A 24843-nucleotide genomic window follows, 5' to 3' on the forward strand; every position below is an offset into this window, starting at 1 on the left:
TTGTTATCAATCGATACTACCTTTTTAAATAAAGAATCGATAGTGGCAATTGGAAGCTTTATTTATCGATAACGCAAGCAATTGCTTTGTTCAGGACTTAACATAAGTCCTCAGTTACACTATACGAGTTTACTTGCGTCTATTTTTTCCCTCTCTTTCTCTTTTGAACATACCTTCTGCATTTATACAAGACAATTAGTTTACAGAATTGTTTATTGCTTTTGCTATCATTTTTCCTTGAAAAGAAGGTATATGACCTTTGCCATTCCGTTTGTAACATCCCTAAATATTTGTCGTAGACCCCACAAAGTATATATATTCATGGTCAGCATTAAATTCTAAGTATATTTAACGATAATATACTTAATGGATTTTTGAAAAGTTTAACAGCATGTAGTGTTTAAAAAGTTTAACAATATGTAGCATGTAGTTTAAAATGGGACAGATACTTCCACTTCTTCTTCGGAAGAGAAAAAAAAGCGAACTAAGTTAACCTAAACGCCTTTGTTCCTTTATTGTTTTTTTACAAATCTAAAACTCATTTGTCTTTTATGAATAAGCCAGTCGATGACTTATACCAGAACACTTCCTCTTATGTATATATAAAGATGACAATACATAAAACGCTTTTTTGACTGACTTCAGTTATCGACAGGCTTCTTCGTATAGGAACAAAGAAGTTTTAGGTTGATTAAGTTCGATTTTGGCCCAAATATTCTTTGTTTTTTTTTTCGAAGAATCCAGCCAATGACTTAAAGCTGGGAATACATAAAGCGCTTATTTGGCTGGCTTAAGTCATCGGCTTGCTTCTTCGGAAATGAACAAAGGAGGCTAGGGTCAAAATCGAACTAAGTCAACCTAAAACTCCTTTGTTCCATTACGAAGAAGCCAGCCAGATAAGCGCTTTATGTATTTTCACCTTAAGTCACTCAAAAAATTAAATTTTATTCTTATGACAAGGTTGTGTACTTCAGATAGATCGGCTGGCTTCTTCGGAAATGAACAAAACGAACTAAGTCAACCTAAAACTCCTTTGTTCCTCTACGAAGAAGTCAGCCGATGACTTAAGCCATCCAGATAAGCGCTTTATGTATTTCCACCTTAAACCACTCAAAAAATTAAATTTTATTTTTATGACAAGGTTCTGTACTTCAGATAGATGATGCCCTATTCGATTTAGCAAATGGGTCGCATAAGTCGTCGACTGGCTTGCAATGTAAAAGAATAAAAAAAGTAGTTCAGGTGAAGAGCTAAATAGCATGACAGCAAGAACTAATAAAAATGAGGCTATTCTCGAGATCCTAATTTTCACAGAGACACCAGACAATAAAGGTGAGGATATATAAAACGCTTTTTTGACTGGCTTAAGTAATCGGCTGGCTTTTTTGTAAAGGAAGAAAGGAAGGAGTTTTAGGCTGACTTAGTTACCTAATCTCCTTTGTTCTTTTCTGATGAAGGCCGATGATAATATTTTTATTCATATTCTCACCCACTAAGTGAGGACATCTGTATATATTTGATTTATTTCGGTCACATGTGGCGCCATTTTCACTAATTTCAATTTGAAATGTGTGCCGTGACTATCATTCACATTACACTTGGCATATAACAATTGTAATGCGATTGCGTAATTGTCAATCAAAATTTTCATGTACTTTGATTATTTTCTTGGAACGCAAGAAGTACTTACAATTGAAATGTATGGGAAAATAGTTTTGACTTTGATGTGAATGGTTTTCCTCCTTTTTTTCCTTATCGCCGATTCCAAATCTTAATGACATTTTGATGTCAATAATAAAATGTGTGTTAAACACAAATCGTTTTATGCAATTCGTTAGCACAAAAACTATAATCTAATGCCAAATCAGGTAAAAATCAAATTAAACCACAACGAGACAATTTTTCTCTGATTTACGCCTACAGTTGGACGATTGAAAAGCGGCGAGTGTGCATGCATGGGTATGTATGTATATGATAGTGTCAGATATTCGATAAATGAAAAGGCAGTTTAAAAGAAAGCGCCAGTGCTTTGTGGCGCTATTGGAAAATGTGCCTTGTCTACATTGAAAATTTGATTTGACTAACTTCGTTGGCGATTTGGTATATTATCGAATATTTTGACAATCACGTATTTGGCATTACATGCGCTCGTGTATGGATACGCATATGACCAAAATGCGAGCTGTAGTGTCTTGCTGATATATGTATGGCTACGTATGTGTGTGCACCACGTACTTTGATATCTATTTACAATATTTTGATAGGAGTTGCACTTCAACCAAGCCCTATTTTTAGCAATAATTATGTAATTTATATCACTTCACACAGGTGACTCTATTAAAATTCCAAATTCGGAATATGCTGTTAAATTTGTCAAATTCCACAAGAACCGTGTGTTTGAATGCAGGAGGTGTGTACAAATATTAAAATTACGCATGAGTTTCCGGTTTTCTTTAAATAGTTGAAAATACTTGAAATATGCAGCAGTTTATTGGAAATTTGGAAATGTTTAAAGATACTTGATGGGTCCTAATTAAAAAGCCAAAATACAAGAGCTTTTTATACCATCCACCATTCTATGGAGAGTATATTAGCTTTGTCATTCCGTTTGTAACTAGTCAAAATATTCATAATGGACCCTACAAAGTATATATATTCTGAATCAGCGTAAAACTCTAAGACAATTTAGCGATGTCCGTCTGTCTGTTGTAATCACGCTATCTTTCGAATGAATTGAGACAGAAGGCTAAAATTTTTGCCAGTAGGAAGGTTAAGTTCGTATAGCGTCTATATAACGGTACCTCCCGATATTCCGTATTTTTATGATATTAGCGACACCATTCACCTTAATCGTTCCAAATTTCGTGTTTGAAGTTTGCAATGGGTACGTCTTCGAATAGCCTCCATATAATGGTATCTCTTTTCATTCGGTATTTTGACGATATTATTCGCCGGGTACTACAGGCTGTGACAAAATATTACTTATGCAGCTTCATGTCTTCGTATAGCCCCCGTATGAAGATCATAATTTAAACGGAATTTTTTGAAATTTGTTGAAATTTTCAAGTTTTTTCCAAATGGTTGAGGGTATTAAACGTATGAATTAGGCATCGGCTGACCATCTCGTTAAAATTATTTGCCGAATTTGACCTAGGTCACCCTAAATTTCCTTGTTCTTTTAAGGTAAATGCCAGCCGACGACTAATACAAGAAACAATCCTCCCAAGTATTGAATCCTTACGACGGTCAAATGGTTTTCTGTGGATAGTATATCTTCTCGAGATGTCATAGAGGGTAAGAGTTAAGACCGAAATACATAAAACTGAGTATCCACATTAAACGGTTTTTTAACTGGCTTATTTGTAAAAGACCGAAGGAGCGTAAGGTGGAAAAGTATAAATTATGGGCCGGAATTGAAGTCAACTAAAACTCCTTTACGAGGAAGCCAACCGATGACTTCAAGGTAAGAATACACAAAACGCTTCTTTGACTGGCTTAAGACATCGGCTGGCTTTTTCGTAGAGGAACAAAGGAGTTCTTTGGCCCTACACTCCTTTGTTATTTTCCGAAGAAACCAGCCGATGACTTAAGCCAGCCAAATAAGTTCTTTATCCTTTAGCCAATCAAAAAAGTCTTTTATGTACTCTCATCTTAAGCCTTGCATATTCCTGGAGATCCAGCTTGGATACTTATTAAAGTATCTTGCAGATGTAGTCAGACTGTCATTGTAGATCTAGCTTGAGTACTTATTAAGGTACCTCGCAGACGTAGTCATGCATATCCTTATAGATACTGTTTGAGTACTTATTAAGGTGCTTCGCAGATGTAGTCTGTCTATCCTTGTTGGTGTATTTTGAGTACTTATAAGGGTCTCTCGCAGACGTATCCTTTCATATCCTTGCGAATCCTACTTGAGTACTTATTAAGGTCCCTTGCAGCCGTAGCTTCTCATATCCCTTGTAAATAAGGCTTGAGTACTTAATTAATTATGATCTCTTGCTATCCTTGTAGATTTTTGTTGAGTAATTATTAAAGTCTGTTGCAGCCGTAGCTCTGCACATCCATGTAGATCTAGCTTGAGTACTTATTAAGTTTCCTCGCAACTGTAGCTTGGCATATCCTTGTAGATCAGCTCTAGCTTTGCATAGCCTTCGAGTCCTGTAGACGTAGCCTTGCACTCCCTCGTAGGTCCTGCTTGAGTACTTATTAAGGTCTCTCGCATAAAAATCCATCCGGTAGTCTTACATGAACTATGCCCAACACTGACGACTGTAGTACTTAGCTAGGTCTCTGGTATACCAACCAACTGTCTTTCTCTTTCTGTCTTAAAAATATTAATTTCTGTACGAGCCATGGGAGCTACTCCAGCCTAATGGGGAAAACTGTCGTTACACTTATAGACGCTAAAGACCCTATACGTGATTTCTGTTCTTTTATTTACAGAGAATCATAGCTGATATTTATAAATAAAATACCATCCACCTTTTACTGGTTTACTAAGCGAGAATTTATTCGCAGATTTATGTAGACAATACACTTTTCAGGACTTATACAGAAATATCAACATCAACAGTTTTCGGAAGATACCATGACTTCCGCATATCTTCTATAGAAATAGACAATCCCTAGCAGATCTTATTATTGTATAAAGCACTATCCATAATCCATAGAAAGATATATCTTTGCAAAGAGATATCCTTCGATAAATAGAAGCTCTTAATCACGCAATGACCTGAGAAGATCTTATCGAAGGTTAAAGACCGCCCATAACCTTCTACAACTAGAAGACTTTCTGTTGACCATATTTGAATAGAAGCCCTCCATTGGTGTTCTCTATAAACAGCTCTTAACGGGTTTTCTTATATATAGAAGAACCTCCCGCTGACTTTCATAAATATACGACTCTTTCTTTTCAAACTACGACAGCTATATCATCGATAATGTCTAATTTCTGTCAATTTGTTAGGTATGTGAAATTCATCATCCCTTTGCTTTATATCTCTCTTTTCACCGACAAAGCGACAGGCCGTACATGGTGTGGTATGAGCAATAAGAAATGTGTCTTGGTAATGTATTTCTTAAGCATATTAAGATCATACAGCTCTATACATCAATCAAACACAATTGTTGGCTCGCTGTAATGGACAAACGCAAATATATCTAAGCGTATGTCGGTAACAAACATTGCAAGGAGAACATTGATTTCCGTCAACAAATGAAGATCAAACAACAACAAACAAACAAACACATATAAAGTTGCAAAAATGTATGACAACTAACAACCCCACCAACCTCCTCATCCATGCAATGACCATTGTTTTCATAGATTTTTCAAGGAAATCTCATTAGGTGGCTATCATCAGGCAATGTCAACGCTACCGCCACTTAGTACGGTTCAGTCATCTAAGCCAATCTTGGCGGCTCAGCCCAAACAATTCGCAAGCCACAAGCAAGCCAGCCAAAGCTAAGCAAAAACATACGTCCAATATCACCAACACAACAAAGCTCATCGTTGCGCCATAAAACTTGGCCAATTGAAGAAGGCTCCCCAAAACCATAAACGAAAAAAACTCACCATTCCACTTAATAACATTACACGCTGCACTGCAACGTATCGTCAGTTGAGTTTAATACGTTCAGAGGCATGGTTGTGTTGCTGGCTTTCGGTTCTGTTCATTGCATTTCCTCGTAAAAAAAAAAAACAAAAAACAAATCACAATTCGCAAAATATAGACGAACTATTTGGGGATATCTGGTTTTTATTTTGGTAATAAAAATGAAAACAATAACAACAATCACAACGAATTTTTCAAATCATGTGTGTGTTATAAGAGTTTAGAAGAGAAGAAGAAGTAAAAAGGATAAACAAACGGGCCCCTATCAAAAAATAACAAAAAAAAAAAAAAAAGAAAAAGAAAATTCTATGAAAGAAGTAACGTCGTGTACTCGAGTTAGAAGAAAAGTGAAATTGAATGAAATATTGCCGTTTTCCTTGATTTTGAGAAAGTTTTTTTTTTCATCCAACGAATAAAAGGAATATTCAAATTATAACCATTTTATAAAGTGTTTTTACCATAAATAGTAGTGAAATATTGTCCTACTTTTGTTTTGATTGCTTGTTCTAGAAAAAAGGATATTAAACAGACGTGATTTATGAGTATGTAAGTGTTACATATAAGTGTTGCAGTTATGTATTTGAACATTGTGTTTGTGTCTTAAGTCTTTTGTTTGTTGTCTCAAAGACGGCTGTTTGATTAACGGATCTAAATTTTTATTATTGCCTTGTGCAAAATTGCAAAGAAGTAAAGCAATTTTGTTGATGTCAAAAAAATCGTTAACAATTTAGTAGTAAAAAACCAAATATTGTGAAGCTTTCGGATTTCACATGAGGATTCTGCATTACAGCATGTTCCTTAATGGGTTAATGTATAGGATAATTTCGGCTGGGTTTTTTTGTAAATCTACAAAGGAATTTACGTTGATCTAGTTCAAATTCAGTTCATTCTTCCGCTACGTAAATATATAAAGAATATTTTACCACATGCATAAATTGACAGTTCCATTTTAATATTTGTCATGTATTTGCTAAATATCCGTAAGTGTTAGGGCGATTGGGTCAATACTTTTTTATTGTTTATTGTACAATTTTTGTGAGACTACTTTTTAACCTCTTTTTCACGTTGGGAACAGTGTATGGGAGATTCTAAAAAAGTAGACGAAATATACAGGGTGAGATAAAAAAAAACATCAACAAAGTCAAACGCCATAATTTTTACATTTTTTTAAATTTTATTGAATGAAAACAAAAAATGTCGGATATAGCATCAAATTTTGGAATACGTTTAGATTTGTTCGAACTGGTCACCTTTGGCGCGAATTATGGCCTTCAAACGGCCAAAGAAACCGTCACACGCTGCCCGAATGTTGCTCTGCAGTATTTTGGCCCATATCCGGCTAAGCGCTTGCTTGAGGTGATCGACACATTTGGTATTTTTTACTGCCAACCTTACTTTCCAAAATAATCCAGACACAATAGTCCAACGGATTGGTATCCGGAGATTTTGGAGGCCATTGTGCACTGGAACCTCATTTTGTAACCATTCTTGTGTGGCGCGTGCTGAGTGCAATGGTGCTAAGTCCTGTTGGAAAGTGCAAGGTCTGCGACCAAAATGTTTGCATGTCCATGGCTTCAATACACCCTCCCGAATATTTTCGCGATAATATCGACACTTATTCTGATGCCACGGTCGATTAATACGAATGGAGAGCGACCATCGGCTGTTATGGTGGCCCACACCATCACCATGGTCGGCGCTTGAGTTCTGGTGGCCAACCGAAGGTGCACATTTTCAACTGACCTCTTTGGCAAGTAAGCGCGATCATTTTGTTTGTTTACAAACTGCTGGCCAACGAATGTTTTCTCATCGGAGAAACTCAAATTCGGCAGTTCACCACTTTCGGTTTTCCAGCACAAAAAGCGTTTTATGTATTCTCAGCTGAAATCATTGGTTGGCTTCTTCGTAAAAGAACAAAGGAGTTTAAGGTTGTCTTAGTTAAATTTCGGCCCACAATTTATATTTTTTCAACCTAGCCGAAAGCTTATGTCAGTAAAAAACTTTTTCTAATTTTTATAGCTCAAAATCTGAATTTGTTTTAAAATTTTTATAATTTTGAGCTATTTGGAAAGTTTATATAGTCCATTTTCAGATTTGGGCCGATCCGAATTACCTTTCTCGCTGTGGTTTGTGTGGTATGTTAAATTTAGTATGTCTACCTTGTGTTTGGTGAGTGACTAAATCTGGATCACTATTTTAAACGTATGTTATGAAAAAAGGTCATTATGGGTTAGAATTTTGTCTCGTAATATAAAGTTCAAGTTTAACGTGCATTGACCTTTCAAAGTAAATCACTTTGTTAGATATGCCAGATGTGTGTTAATATTAAGACAAACTATGTCAATGATAGATTACGATAAATATGAGCCAAAGGTTTTTAAAATTTTCTGATATTTGAATAATTTAGAGGTTTTGAACTGTTTTGTTTTATTTTTAAGAAAAATACTTTGCATCACTTTTTTCAAACCCCAAAAGTAGACAAAGACTAATGGGAAATAAATTTGGCATTGCATTTTTATAGAATTTTTATTAACATCAATGATTATTTCTCTAGTAATTAAATTTATTCTCAAAATGTTCACTTCAGATGATCCTTTATTATATCCACTTCACCCTATTGTTTAATTATTTAAAATATATAGAACATAGTTGACAGCCACATAATAAATGTCCATGACAAAGAATCATCCCATGTGAATGTATAAGTCACAAATATATAAAAACACACGTCCAGCTCTTTTTCGATTGAAAGGGAGAGAGAGTGAGAGAGCAACAAGAAATGGGTCACTTCAATGAAAGAGAAAAGATTCAATCAAATGTAAACAAACAAATCAATCCTTGCAAATGAAAGACTTGTCTTACTCAGCCAGTCAAACACACATTGAGACTCTCAGTCTCTCTGCCAGAGGTTAAATGATATTTGCGGTTTCTCAATTGTAATTTTCATAAAGACACAATAAATTAAGTGACAACATTTTGCATTTACATTAATGCCATTCAACACCTACTCAATTTGTTTAGAAAATTAAAGAAATATTGTTGTCGTGATATTTTCGATTGTTGTTGTTGTTCAAATATTTATGGGTGGAAAGTGATGAAATCAAGAAAATTCCTTAATAAGCCCCTCCTTCATTGCTTCTTTTTGTTGGGTGATTAGATGGAACAAATTTAACCGGCTGTAACTGGTAATACTCGTGGCTATAGGAGTTGTTTGTTTGCCTGAACAAATTCTCTTGAGCTTTTCCAATGCCACACTACGTGTATAGCCTCTGTGGACTACTGGTTATTTTTCCCGTTTCATGCATAACGAATGGTATTTATGGTGGTGGTGCTGATGGAGGTGATTAGAGGAAGCGTTTTGTGCCTGCGCTCACTTTGGAGTCGGCCAAGTTTTGAAGACATTGAAAATTGTTTGTAGACTTAAAACAGGACGAGTTTTTGTTCACATGTTTGACATCATTTCTGTTGTTGCATCACCACACCAACAACGACCACTGTAGTCTGCGATGAACTAAACAATAACGGAATGAACTACATTTGCGACTGCGCTAGGAAGAGTATTTGTGTACGACTTGTTTGGACAATGGTCCATAAAGTGTTTGCATTGGAAAAGCATATGAAAGTGCGTAGTGATCTACTAAAAGTGAGTGACACATATGCTCATCACTATACTATGGTGTTAGAGTGATGATTTTGAAAACTTGTTACCATTTTGGGCATCTTTGGTATATGAGGATGTTGTGGAATATTATGAAAAATAGCATCAGGGGGTATGTTTAAATATCAGCCTAAAATCTTAACATGATTGATGACACTTAATGGGTCAAAACTGGCCCTCACTTTCGTGTATAGTGGGTGGAATCAGTACCAATTAGTTGCTTTAAAATGGAGAATTACTTACATACAATTGAAAATGGACCATTTTCCTATAATTCCAATACAAAAGTCTAAAATTTTGTTGAATTTTATGGGGAATAACTAAGATACGATAAATATGGTAATAAATAATTTATGCAACATTAGCCCTCAACCATTACTTTAAAAAAAACATTTTAACATTAAAAATTTTCTTTAAGTTCTTTAATAATTTTTAAATTATTTTTTTAGTATCTAAAATCGTAGAAAAATTTAAATTCAAAAGTATGTTTCGGAACTCAAAACTTAGTAAAAATATCAAAACAATTTTTTCGCATGTGTTCCAAAGTATTAAAAATATTTTGAAAAATATTGGACATTTTACAGATTGTAGGCAGAAATGGTTCAATAATCCCTGTTCCACCCTAACATACATTCATTCAACTTTATTGCCATTTGAGTGCGTGTGGACAATTTTTTGCAAAATTTGCAAATGAATATGGCTAGTAGACCAGTTCTGTTCATATTTGTCAGTTGTAGTTGTTTGAAAAAGGAGTCTGCAAAAAACGCACATGTCCAGCTACCCCAAAGGGGCAAGAAGATATTTTTTTCCAGTACTGAGTGAAATTTCAAGAATTTCTATTTCACAGTCATAGAAAGCGTAAAGATGTTTTCCTTTTTCATAGACTTTCACTAGAACCAGTAAAATGAGAAGATGCTTGACAGTATTTCTTGTGAGCAATTAATCAATTTGTATTGATTTCCAAATGGAATTTGTAGTAGTTGCTAGTAGGAAAAAAAACGATTAAAAGACATTTCTATTTACGTTTCGAAATACGGATTTTTGTAATACCCTTTTCAACGGTTTTAGCCACAGGGTGATTCCGATTCGAGTATGTAAAGGTGAGGGTACATAAACAGCATGGCATCATGGCTAAGCATATTAATGTCAAATTATAAGGGGAAACGACAACAGGATTCGAGTGCGGCTTTGGCATCCCTTTATGATGTCACAAAATATGCCATGCGAAGACTTCAAGATTATGCTTATGTTCCCTAACTTTAAGAGCTGTGCTTTATTCGATTTATATTTTAGATTTTTTAAGTATAGTTTGGAGCATACAATTTAAGAAAACATTATTTCCCGAAGCCGGTATTGGACATAACCAGAGGAGGGGGAGTAAATTTCAAGCCCCGGCCGAATGCAGTCTACCCAAAGAAGCATACAATTTAGAAAAAAATGGAGAGAATGTATTGAACATAATCTGCTCGTACGGGTTCAAAGACAAGACATATGGTAGCATTTTGGAAAGGTTATAGTGTCAACTAAATATGGCATTTGTGGACTCACAAAATTTATATTTTTCGACATTTGTAGATTTTTTTTTAAAAAAGTACGGGTCCAAAAAATCAATAATTTTGATGTAACTCCAGAACCGTTTTAACACCACTTGTTGGATAGGTATTATTATTCATTAGCTTTCAAATGATACCTACAGGGTGAGAATAAAAAAAAACTGCAACAAAGTCAAACGCCATAATTTTTACAAATATTTTTTTTAAATTTTATTGACTGAAAGCAAAAATTGTCGGAAATAGCATCAAATATTAGAATAAGTTTAGATTTGTTCGAATTGGCCACCTTTGGCACTTATTATGGCCTTCAAACGGCCAATGAAACCGTCACACTCTGCCCGAATGTTGCTCTGCGGTATTTTGGCTCATTCCCGGCGAAGCGCTTGCTTGAGGTGATCGACACTTTGGTATTTTTTTGTGCCAACCTAGCTTTCCAAAATACTTCAGACAATATAGTCCAAAGGATTGGTATCCGGAGATTTTGGTGGCCATTGTGTGCTGGAAATGAAGCGAGGAACCTCATTTTGTAACCATTCCTGGGTGGCGCGTGCTGAGTGCGATGGTGCTTAGTCTTGTTGGAATGTCCAAGGTCTGCGGCCAAAAAGTCTGCGTACCCAAGGCTTTAATACACCCTCCAGAATATTTTCGCGATAAATTCGACATTTATTCTGATGCCATGGTCGATTAATACGAGTGGAGAGTGGCCATCAGCTGTTATGGCGGCCCACACCATCACCATGCCCGGCGCTTGAGTTCTGGTGGCCAACCGAAGGTGCTCTTTTTCAGCTAACCTCTTTGGCAAATAAGCACGATAATTTTGTTTGTTTACAAACTGCTTGACAACGAATGTTTTCTCATCGGAGATCACCAAATTCGGCAGTTCACCACTTTCGGCCAAGCGAGGCAACTCTTTAGCTCTTTTGAGTCTATTTTCTTTCTGTTGCGGTGTAAATTCTTGCACTTGTTGGAATTTCAATGGCTTTACCCCGAGCTCATTTTTTAATATTTGTCGAATGGAATATTGCGATATGTTCAGCTCACGAGCTATTTTTCGGTCACTGCGACGCAGGTTTCGATCAAGTCGCTTCTTTACTTTTCGAACCATTTCTGCTGATGTTGCTGTTTTCTTTCGTCCACTTCCTTGGCGTCGGGCTACGCTACCAGTATCACGGTAACGAGCGATGGTACGAGACACAAAAGATTTATACACATTTTTCACATTAACCATAGTTACTTGTGGTTATCCAGCCAAATACAAAGAAATCACACAATCTCGCTTGAATTCCATCACGAATAACTTTTTTCTGGAAAATTCTCACCAAAACGCACGATTGTAAACAATATAATGATCTATCACTGGAATAATTTTAACAGCTGTCTGACTAGTGACAGCAGTCTGAAGTTTGTTGTAGTTTTTTTATCTCACCCTGTATATTGTACATATCGGTTTGGTAGGTCGGGGTCTAATTCGGGTACGGACTTTCGGGTCAAATATCCGGGTCCGTCCCCCAAGAAAAAAATACTTTTTCGGAATCAGGGTGCAAATACCTGCATCTGAAAAAAAATCCAAAAAAATCCGAGAGTTTTTACTAAACTAGAGTTAAGCCGGAAAACTTTTCGGTGGTGTTAGTTCTTGTGTAGTCCTCGATCGACGTTTTATTTTAAGTTAGTATTTAAGGATCAAAACCCCAGAATAACAGGCTGAAAAATGTTGGCAAAATCTTCACAATAACTACTATATGGATTCTGTGTAAAACGACATTTAACGCTGATAATTTCCGACAATAAAATTAAGACCAATTCGACTGCAAACAATCCTCTACCATTATTATAGCAAAACAATTCTCTATAGTGTCATATTTTTCCCAGTTATCGCAAAATTAAACTTTGAAACAAAATTCAACCATTCTTCTGAAAAGAACAAAGAGGCGTAGGACCAAATCCAACTAAGATAACATAAAACTACTTTGTTTCTCTACGAAGAAGCCAGCCGATGACTTAAGCCAGTCAAAAAAGTTTTTTATGTACTCCCACCTTTAGTTTTTATATTCCTCCCTGACTTTTATACCTTTTAAAAGGCGTGAAAATTATCTAAAGTTCTTCCCATCCCATTACCCTGTTAATTGTGTCATGGAATGTCCCTTTAAATGCAAATAAAGGAGTAAACAAAATGGAACGAGGGAACTAGTTCCTCTTAGTGTTGCCACCTTTTTTTTTGACATTTTTACTATTTTTTCGTTGTCATGTCTGGACGAATTTGAACTCTCAAAGAGAATTTCACGATTCTCTCTTTTATTAGATTCGCCATAGGTTGCTAAAATAAGGCATACCATGATTTATTTGTAACGCATTCGACTTTTAAACTTGAAAACAAACAAACCGCATTCGCCTACAACAAACATTGTTTCCTTGTGCAACAGGCCGTATAACCGCAATGCAAGAATCATTTTTTTGTATGTATTTCTCTGGAGTGAAATGAACAAATCGCTCGCACAAACTAATATAGAATACAAGAAAGCGCTCCACTACGCACATCTTGTTTAAATATGGTCATGGATACTTTGTTGGACCTCTGTCTGTCCAACCATTTCTCAGTCGATTTGTCTGTGAAAAGCGATTGCTTCGTGAGTTCAATCACGACGCTGAAGACTTTGACATTGAAGTGTTTGTAGTTAGACGAGAAGAAAAAAAAAATAATAATTACAGACAATAGACACTGATCCAGAATTTCATTGGAGAAGCATTCCAACGATTTGTTGCAGTGTTGAAGAATACCGACGATGATGATGATGATGAAAATGAAAACAAATGAAATTTGTTGCCCGTCTGCCAACCTGCTTGGCTGTCATGTCTATTCATTTTCACTTGTAGTGGAGAATTTTATTAAATGAAATTGAATATTGTTTATTTTGAAAGATGCTTAAGTCATATCAGGAAATCCATATTCACGGCGAAAAAAAAAAACAAAAACAAAAATCATGATATTCAATGCAGTGCAACAAGAAACCTGATTGGCAAATGTGGGTCAGTTAAATGCAAATTTTTCTTACAATTCATTGACTTGACGGACCGAAAACAATTAAAAAATTGACGGCAAGGAATATCACTGGCAGGTATGAATTATATTTATTATTTTTGTGAATTTGAGAAAATCAATTTGGGAAATTCCAATTGTTGTTTGTTGGGCTCCATCACATTATGGGAAATGATAATAGATAGGATAAGAAGACAGAAGACCAAGGACCAAAGAAAACTCCCCTTCCGTAATTGAGGGGACGGAAGCGAGATAGACCCATAGTTACTTTTGAGGATCTTCATAGAATCACTCTCTGAGTCGATTTATGCATGTCAGTCCGCCCGTCTGTCCAACTATTTTTTTTGTAAACAAAATGCAGGTCGCATTTATTTTCTGATTGAGATGACATTTTCCAAACGATATTTGTTTGGCCTAAGGACGAACCCTATAGAAATTGGTAAGAATCGGTTCACATTTAGATATAGTTCCCAAATAACAGGATGAGATGATAAAACTGCAACCAACTTCAGACTGTTGTAATTTCTAAGCCACTCGTCCGACAGCTGTTAAAATTATTCCAGTGACAGCTCACTATATTGTTTACAAGCGTATAAAAACATTTGTTGAGATTTTTCCCGAAAAAAGTTATTCGTGATGGAATTCAAGCGTGATAGTGTGATTTCTTTATATTGAAAATAATATTGAAAAATGAGCTCGGGGTAAAGCCATTGAAATTCCAATAAGTGCAAGAACTTACACCACAACAGAAAGAAAATAGATGCAAAAGAGCTAAAGAGTGTTTACTTGCCAAAGAGGTCAGCTGAAAATGTGCACCTTCGGTTGGTCACCAGCACTCAAGCGCCGGCCATCATGGTGATGGTGTGGGCCGCCAAAACAGCCGATGGTCGCTCTCCGCTCGTATTAATCGAGCGTGGCATCAGAATAAATGCTGAATATTATCGCGAAAATATTGTGGTGGGTGTATTCAAGCCTTGGGCAGGCAAACATTTAGGCCGCAGACCTTGGACATTCCAACAGGACTCAGCATCATCGCACTCAGCACGCGCCACACAAGATTGGTTACAAATGAGGTTCTTCGCTTCATTTCCAGGGCACAATGGCTACCAAAATCTCCAGATACCAATCCGATGGAGTATTGTGTCTGGAGTATTTTGGAAAGCAAGGTTGGCACTAAAAAATACCAAAGTGTCGATCACCTCTAAACAATCAGAGCAACTTTCGGGCAGCGTGTGTTGATTTCATTGCCGTTTGAAGGCCATAATTCGTGCCAAAGGTGACCAATTCGAATAAATCTGAACTAATACTAAAGTTTGATGGTATTTCCGACATTTTTTGCTTTCATTCAATAAAATTAAAAAAAAATGTAAAAATTATGAGAGATCAAGTTCGAAGATGGGCTATATCGGTCCTCGATATCGTATAGCCCCTCGATATTTGGTATTTTGATGATTTTAGCAAAATTTTCGAATGGGTTTGTCTGAATTTTTTTATCCTCTGGAAGAAAATTGTTTATATAGGTCCAAGATATCGTATAGCCCAAATGCAACGGTCCCCCCGATATTTGGTATTTTGATGATTTTAGCCAAATTTTTCAATGAAAATCCACAAAAAGATTTCCTTCTGAGTATTTTATCCCCTGGAAGAGTATTGTCATTATAGGTCCACGATATCGTATATTCCCCATATAAGGGTACCTCTCTATATTCGGTATTTTGATTAATTTTGCTACATTTTTCAATGAAATTGTCTTTACTCGCTGGAAGAGAAATGTCTTTATATGTCCACGATATCGTATAGCCCACATACATACATGCAGGTCCAGGCCTTCGTATAGACCCCATACATCAATACCTCTCTATATTCGATATTTTGAGATTTTAGCTACATTATTCACCGGATTTTTTTCAAGTTTCGTATTTGAATGTTGTAATTGCTTATGGCAAAAGTTGCCTATGCAGTTTCAGTTCCAAAATTTAACAGATGTTTTTTTTTTTTAATTTTTCCAAATGCGTTCCAAATGGTGGATTGTATTTAAAGTTCGACCCGGCCGAACTTACTGCTTTTTTACTTGTTTCATATTCAACCGAATTTTACTATTTGGTGAAACTAGGTCCGGTATATATATTGCTTTAATAAATATTTTTTCATATAATCCTTATCGAAGTCATATCATGCACTGTACAGCAATGTCATTTGGTACAAAAGCCTCCATCAAATTTGTTGAAAATCGATTCAGAGTTGGATATAGTTCCCAAATTGTAACTTATCTAAAGCCATGATATGCATTCAAATAAAGTTCATAGTTGGTATGATCTACTTCACATAAATTCCCATTATAAACTTGTTTCTACGGGAGATCTACTAAATGTGCATATTGGTGTAATCGTTCCCGCCGACTTTTCACCTTGCCTTACTAGTTTGCATTGTGGAGTTTTTTTTTGCATATGGTTTTATCCGAAAAACATGGAGAACCCTAAGCAGTATTGAAAAAGTGTCCTTTCTATTTACTGTGCATTTTGAGGGGACTTTACTGTGATACATCCCACCATTGTTGCTTCAGGATGGAAATAATATTGAAAAGTGTTTAAAAACTCTTCACAATTAAATGTTCCTTTAACCATTTAATTGTTCCTTTTGTCGGTGACAATTACTTTTTAATTTTTTATATCAATGAGATATTAATGTATTTTTTTATTGTAGCAAAGTGTAATTTAACATTGAAGAAGAAAAGGAAATTGAATGTCAAAATATTATATTTTATTTATAGCAACAATCCATATATGCCTGCAAGCCAACATTCAAATCGAATGCCTTGGTCAATTGACTTTCTCAGGCAAAGTTTGTTGCTTAAGTCTTTTGTTTTGCAGTGCACTACCCAAAAGCAATGACATGCATTCCTATTTGTATGCGTGCTTTGGGACAATAAAAAATGGAAATTTACACATATTAATAAAAAAAACCTTTGTGAAAATTTGAAATTATTTATTCCTCTTAATGTCTATCGAAAGTGAAATCATATGTGTTCTTATGTAAGAATTACTTGGCAAGAATTGTTTTGCACATCAACATAGATATGAGTAATTTCATTTGATGAGTGATGAATTGACGTCAAATGATTGCTATCTTTATTCAGTACATCTACTGTCCCACATTTTATTACGTTAGCATGCCACTTCCTCCGCGATAAATTTTATGTATGTCTCATGTGATTGTGATAACACGGCCACCACCACATCAAATGACACAATCGATTTAAATCGCAAAACCAACAACTTCAAGCCCATGTAATTGATGTATATTAAAAGGTTTTTTTTTTTTTTTTTTGATTTTTTTCTGTTTCAACAAAACATCATGGCTTAATTAATATTCATTTGCGGTAGTCTCCGGCAGTGACAGCTGCAATGCAAGTTTTAGCCATTTAATGTGTGTACACGATTTGGGTCGTGTCACTTTCTATTGAACCAACAGAGCTTTCAATTTTTATTGAACATACAAATTTGTAATTAAAATCGAACAAAATTACATTAACTCATATTTATTAGTTATTGATTTTTTATGAAATAACACAACCGCACCCGCAACGCATGTGGCTTATTGACCCCTTAAAAAAAATGGGCAAAAATATGACAACAGTCAGTATGTTTATATCACTTTCAACCGGGGATAATTTTTTTTTTTTTTTTTGGTAATTTTGTCTCGAGTTTTAATCAAAATTGAAAACAAAATAATCGGCTTTTTGTTTTGCGATATGCAAAAAAATAAAAAAAAACAAAAGGGTTTATTGATACAATGTTTTCCTTTCATGCAGTGAAATATTGTATTTATTTATAAATGCATATCAGGTGTTTTAGCGTATTTAATGAAAGTCATAAAATATATTTCACATGAATAGCATTTTTATAACAAAATAGTAAATAAATAAATTATGTAATTTGTTTTCTGCATCTATACTGATTTATTATTGTGTTCATCACTGAATGCATGGAGATTTTGAGCAATTGCAATGAGTTTCCCCATAATTTGAGAGTATTTATGGACTTAGTTAGGAGAGTCGCGGTAAACGATTTAAAGAGTGTTAAATACACATGAACAGAGTAAACAAATAAAGGGAGCATTTGAGGGCGATCAAAAAAGAGAAGGGGTGCTCAAGAAGAAATATCTCTTTTCAGTCAAATTTCTCTTTGCTTATTTAAATCAAGAACAAAACAGTGTTAAGTCATTATTTATACAAATATTTTTTATCCATTTGCTTTATAAATAATTTTGACAAACATTCATGTTTAAAAACAATTAAATAGAACCGTAAAATATAAAGAAAAACAGAATTTTAATTTTCTCTTAAATTATCTCTTTTTTTCTCTTCATGTTCTGGAACACGGTTTTGAGCACCGCTGCTCTAAAACATTGAAGCATTAGAAGATTGTAAAAGAGTTCATTTCTCTTTAATATTTCAAGGAGGTTGTTTAAAATTATTCCAGTGACAGCTCATTATATTGTTTACAAGCGTTCAAAATGATTTTTGAGATAATTTTCCAGGGAAAAGTTATTTGAGATGGAATTCAGGCGTGATAGTGTGATTTGGCTGGAAAACCATTAGTGGCTATAGTTAGAGCACTCCAGCATTTAAATGTCAATAAATCTTTTGTGTCTCGTACCTTCGCTTGTTACCCTGATACTGGTAGCGTAGCCTGGCGTCAAGGAAGTGCACGGAATAAAAAAGCAACATCAGCAGAAATGGTTCGAAAAGTAAAGAAGCAACTTGATCAAAACTCGTATCCCAGTGGAAGAAAATTGGCTCGCGAGCTGAACATATGGCAATATTCCATTCGGAAAATATTGAAAAATGAGCTCGGGGTAAACCATTGAAATTCCAAAAAGTGCAAGAACTTATACCGCAACACAAAGAAAATGGACTCAAAAGAGCTAAAGAGATGCTTCGCTTGGACGAAAATGGTGAACTGCCGAATTTGATTTTCTCCGATGAGAAAATATTCTATTCCACCATCGCACACAGCACGAGCCACCCAAGAATGGTTACAAAATCAAGTTCCTCGCTTCATTTCCAGCGCACAATGGCCACCAAAATCTCCGGATACCAATCCGTTGGACTATTTTGTCTGGAGTATTATGGAAAGCAAGGTTGGCTCTAAAAAATACCAAATTGTCGATCACTTTAAGCAAGCGTTTTGCCGGACGTGGGCCAAAATACCGCAGAGCAACATTCGGGCAGCGTGTGACGGTTTCATTGGTCATTTGAAGGCCATAATTCGTACCAAAGGTGACCGATTAGAATAAATCTAAACTTATTCTAAAATTTGATGCTATTTCCGACATTTTTTGCTTTCATTCAATAAAATTAAAAAGAAAAAATGTTAAAATAATGGCGTTTGACTGTAGTTGCAGTTTTTTTATCTCACCCTGTTAAAACCTCAAAAGTCTGAAAATTTAGTACGATATATTAAGTTTTGAATAACAAATTTTGTCAAACTGAAAAAATTGTGCATTTTGAGAACTAAAAAGTCCTAACTCCATGGTACTATGATATCAAGGTAGGGCTATGATACCATATGATTTCAATTTTTTTATTTTCTTGGCTTGATATGTCATATTTATTTGTTTATGTATGTGTTTTTTTTTTTTTTCAATAACAAAAAAATTGTTCAGAAAACATTCAAATTCGGATGTTTTCAAAATGTTTATTTCATCGCATGCATCGACAAAATCTAGAGTTTTTGTAGCGAAATAATCCTTTAGAGATATATAGAACCTGGTTTTGAAAAGAAGTGTTGACCTTTCATTCAGTTTTCGCGGTTTTCAATTATTTATTCAAAATAAATGCAACAAGTTGTTTGATTTTTTATTATTTTGATACTAATTCCGACATAACAAGCCAAACAGGTAGACCTCTATACTTGCAATTTTTTCAAAGTTGGCCTACCTTCTCTTCATTGTACCATGCCTAACTCGAACTTTTGGAACGCATCTAAAAGGTGGTAAAAGGTACGAAGGTAATTGTTTTAAGGTCAACTTTTTGCTGACGAAGTGCGATACACTTGCAAATTTTAAATATTTAGCGTCAAAATCTTGCCAAAGAATATGAATAGGTGTCAAGTTTATACAATTCTGGTCACATTAAATGTGACCATATTTCAAAATATACCATGTATATATGATTAACATCATAGCCATATGTAGCTGAATACAATGGTTTAATGTCGATATAACTTTAATTCACATCAAATTAAGATAAAGCCCAACTAAAATACATACACAAAACATTCGTCTGGTTCTCCCACAATATATTACAAAACAGGTCTGTTAATCTTCCCAAAGCTTTAACAATCACAACAAACTAGAGATTAACGCCGGTCAACCCACTCCATCACTCTCGATTTTATCTCATTATATTTCATCACATCTGTTGTAATTTCTAGAAAAACATATAATTAGAATTCATTTAATAGAATTATGAAATCAATAACTCAAAAATTCCCAAAGACATACATTTCAATAATTGGACACAGATCTTCATAAACACTGTTCGAACCAGTTCATTTGGCCGCCAACATGTTTAGAAAGTCTACAATTCTTTTCATTTTATAGCTTTATTTGACCGTTTTGCAAATCATTTTTCACTCTACTTTTCTAGGTGATCATGTATATATATGTATATTGACCAATTTCGCCACGAACTGTTCTGGTAAACACAAAAAAAAAACAGAGAAAAAAGTTATTTAATACATAAAGACTGCAGCGAAATGGTTTATTTGCCAAGTAATCGCAACCAGTTTCCGTGGCCATAGACATCAGACAGGATTACTGTTCTTTTTTGTTTTTGTTTTTCTAATCTGCAATTTAGATAGAATTATTTGTAAATAGTTTAGGATTAATACAAGTATTTGGAGCTATGTAAGTATATGTGAGCAGGTGGTATGACAATGAGCGCATTTTTTTTTTGCAGGAAAAACTAATATTAATTGAATGGAAGTACAAACTCTTAAGGTGAGAGTACATAAAACGCTTTTTTCACTGGGTTATTCGTAAAAGAACAAAGGAGCGTAGGGTCAAAATCGAACTAGATCAACCAATAACTCCTTTGTTATTTTAGGTTGACTTAGCTCGATTTTGACCCTACACTCCTTTGTTCTTTTGCTAAGAAGCCAGCCGATGACTTAAGCCATTATTATTTATGTATTCTCACGTTTAGATTTTAAGGTAAAAAATTCACCTTTCTGGCCTCGTAAGGGTGGAAATACATAAAGCGCATATTTGGCTGGCTTAAGTCATCGGCTGACTTCTTCGTAGATGAACAAAGGAGTTTTAGGTTGACTTAGTTCGATTTTGGCCTTAGGCTCCTTTGTTCATTTCCAAAGAAGCTAGCCGATGACTTAAGCCAGCCATGTATTTCCACCTTGAAGCTTTTCGATTCGCTGGGCAGAAACATGCAGGCGTTGTGTAACAGCTTTACAAAACTTGGATAGTTTAGCTAGTGGCTTTGAACAGTATCTATTGGAGCAGGAGTAGAAAATTGCCGATCGATAGAGTGTATAAGTTATTTGATATATTATATCGAGTCCGACAATAGCTGCTAAAAGGCTCCTTGACGTCGAAATGTATAGTTCGTACCTCGTACATGTTTTTATACAGAACATTGGAGAAATACTTTAGGCTAAAGCAGATTAAAGCATAAATCGTGACTTCGGCGAGAAAATACAACCCTGTTGCCCTTCCTATCTGCACGAGACATGGAAGTACATAACTGTCATCAGTTACAGTGTTGTATTTTCAAGCCGAAGTTAAACAATCTTTTGGTCTGATTTAGCCTTTTGTCCCTACAAGATCGTTAACTATTAAACATGTGTGTTTTATGGCATAAGTCATCGTCATGGCTTTTTCGTAAAAGAAAAAAAAACTTTAGGGTGACCTAGTTTCAATTATAAAAACGGCGGTCAATTAAATAACAAGGTGTCCCTGTAAATTTAAAAAACCAGATGAAATGTCAACAATTGTTTGTTTATCTCTTGGTAGAATTAAGAAGGTAAAGTAATGCAATCATATGTTTACAATTTTTTCCAAAATTATTCATATGACATTAGACAATAAGATGTCAAAATTTATATTTATAAATCTATTGATTATTCCAAAATCGCAGATGGGAACCTGTTTTTTATTCACTGAAATTTGACAAGGTAAATTACAGAAAATTCAGAGATGGATAATCTTATTTGAAATGACTTTACCTTCTTGATTTTACCTGGTGTATTCACCCCTTTAGGACTTTTGTTTACATTTGAAATAACTTACTTTCTTACCTCTCTCCTTTCTTGCAGCTAATAGATTCCAACAACATATAAACAACAAACATGACTTCAACGTGGCTGTGCACCAAAAACACCTCAAAAATAGCTTTATTCACAATAGCGCTTACGGTGTTGATAGCTGTGGCGAGCACAGACTCCAACTCCATGCCAAATGCAGATACATCCGCCACACCAGTTGTAACAACGACAACAACAACCACACAACATACCAATTCATTGGTCGATGATCTGGAACATGAAGAATTCATTGATACCGATTCACAGCAACCACATTCGCGTCGAAAACGTTTAATTTGGATTACGGATGATGGACGATTGGCATTGCCACCAGGTACTGCGTTGACGTTTACACCAACCATATCTATGCCATTGGTAAGACATCCTCCGGAGGGATTCTTTTCAAATCTGACCATTAGTTTTCCCGTAACAAGTGAGTTGACATTGATATTTCGAAATCTTTAAAAATAATATTTTATACATCCATTTGCCAGTCGATTTTGATAAGCTGGGCTTGACCGATAACCAAAATCCTTTGGGTGATTTGCCACCCATATTTGCACGATCCTTTGGCCATTCAGCCGGTGAAATGTTGGGCGACTATGTGACCAAGTTGTTGCATTTGAAACGTAAACGTGACTTAAGCGAACAGAATAAAGTACCCACATCAAGTGGCCACTTCAAAGTTGAACAACAACAAATCAATGCCGAAGAACAACCAGAATTTCCACAATTACCAGAAAGGTTTAAGCACATATTCCATGGTGGAGAAAGGTAAAAACATGATCATAGATATCAACATCAAAACATGATATTGAAAAGAAATGATTATTCATGTAACCTTTTTTCTTTTTTGATTTTTCCAGAGTCATTTTATATGGAGTGGTGGAGGACTTTTTGTCCACATTCGGCATGAATGGCAAGGCTTGTCTCCTGCGTACAATTTGTGAGGTGCACTCAAGATCAGTGGATCATTTTGGTGTTTTTGGTGAAATGGCGAAGTTGTTTTTAACGTAAGTATAGAGATTCCGAGGTAATAAAAGTAGAATTCAGGTAGCTTGTTTTGAAAAATAAAAACAAAATATTTAAATATTTTTCATATTCAGTCGCAGAACCTGCAAGAATCAACTAGTTTTACATTTTTTTCGGTGTCATAAAGGGAACATTGGTTATCATAGTAAAAATGTTTAAAAATTGCAGTTCTGGAGCAGACCACAAAATATAAATGTACAACGTTCATGGGGGAAATGTATAAGATTTATTGGGGGAACATTTTTTTATGAATTCTATTTTAAAGAGGAACAGAGAAAAATTGATATTCCATTTCAAAATGAAAAAATTAAAATAAACAAAGCAACTTGACGTATTTGTATGCTTAACGGAAGAAGGCACTAATATTTGTATTTTTTTTATAAGCCTCAAGTTAATCTACCATTATTCTTGGGCCATGCTACAGACCAGATTCTTTGTCAACGGTTAGTTTGTTTGTCGTCTACGTCGGAGATTGTTAGATTGTTAAAAATATAGAGTAAGAAACATGATAATAATCTCTAAAGAACTAAAGACACTATCAGATGGAATGCGTGCTGTCACTTGTATAAACCATGTTTATTTCCCTGTGTACACATGATTTATAGGAACTATCAAAATGTCCCACCCGACAGGCCATTTTTAGTAAAAATTTATAACAGATGTAACAAATTTTAGGGTAACCCGACCGACTTTATGTTTACCAATAGGAAAGTCGTTGCCATCACAACGCAATATGTTTAGGGTATGTTCAGTGAGAGCGAGACACATGAAGCAAAACAAAATCTAATCTGTAGATAAATGTTAGCAAACTGTTTTAGAAGCTAGGACAGTTTTGGAAACTGGGGAGGGCAAAATTTTATAGTAGATTATTAATAGTCTTTTTTACTTTTAATTTAATACATAATTACGAAAAATTGTCACTCAGGATTGACCTCTTCAATACAATTTTACTGTTAAAATCCCCTTAAAAGAAATAATATTTAATATTCTATATCTAAATAGTGTGACTAGATCACCCTTCTCTGATCTGATACCAGAATATGTAAAGGCCCAAGAAATTGGAGAAGGACATGTGGCACCAGGTGAATGTTTCCCCTACTACAAGGATTGTCCAAGAAGCATCTTTAAAGCCATACAAAACCACAAATACAGGTAATTTCGACAAATGTCAAACAGTCAAATATTTGAAATCAAATTTTCCACATTTTCAGAGAATCTCACAAAGGCGAATATCACGAACAAGAAGTCGAAGAAATCACCAAGCCCCAACTACCACAAACAATGTCAGCTTCAGATATATTGGATCAACAGGTAGTTGATAACGAAGAAAATCCCGATTATAATGAAATCCCTAAAGATTATGCGAAAAGGAAACGATCCAGTAGTTTGTATTCCATGTAAAGAGCCATCACACATTCTACGACTCTGGGGCAATATCTATTGTAAAAATTATATAACTTAAATTAAATAGGAAATTTGTATTTATTAAATCACTTCAATTTGTTTTGTGTAGCTAAAGTAAAATTGTTAATTTATTGCAAACTTTTTGTTGTTAACTTAGAATTAATTTAAATTTTGTTTATTTTGCACAAATGAGTGTTCTCTGAAAGTCATCTTAATAGCAGATAAG

At 34.9% G+C, this 24843-nt stretch overlaps 1 protein-coding gene across 2 annotated transcripts; it reads left to right on the forward strand.

Moving 5' to 3' along the window:
• Positions 1-5613: 5613 nt before the first annotated feature.
• LOC131806706 (uncharacterized) lies at positions 5614-24843 on the forward strand. Of its 2 annotated transcripts, none has more exons than XM_059131312.1 (6): positions 5614-5767; positions 22194-22614; positions 22676-22955; positions 23048-23194; positions 24216-24365; positions 24425-24843. In XM_059131312.1, exons 2-6 carry the CDS (start codon positions 22227-22229, stop codon positions 24612-24614), a joined length of 1155 nt encoding a protein of 384 aa, XP_058987295.1. In that variant the 5' UTR covers positions 5614-5767; positions 22194-22226; the 3' UTR covers positions 24615-24843. The 2 variants fall into 2 exon arrangements, with proteins under 2 accessions (XP_058987295.1, XP_058987296.1); XM_059131313.1 differs by lacking the exon at positions 5614-5767 and adding an exon at positions 5900-6161.

This window comes from Musca domestica, unplaced genomic scaffold (genome assembly GCF_030504385.1).
Source record: "Musca domestica strain aabys unplaced genomic scaffold, Musca_domestica.polishedcontigs.V.1.1 84, whole genome shotgun sequence".
NCBI lineage: Eukaryota > Metazoa > Arthropoda > Insecta > Diptera > Muscidae > Musca > Musca domestica.

Coding starts and splice junctions, on each gene's coding strand:
- LOC131806706 (XM_059131312.1), top strand. CDS start 22,227: ATGACTTCAACGTGGCTGTGCACCAAAAACACCTCAAAAATAGCTTTA. Junction 22,615..22,675: donor CATTAGTTTTCCCGTAACAA/GTGAGTTGACAT, acceptor TCCATTTGCCAG/TCGATTTTGATAAGCTGGGC. Junction 22,956..23,047: donor ATATTCCATGGTGGAGAAAG/GTAAAAACATGA, acceptor TGATTTTTCCAG/AGTCATTTTATATGGAGTGG.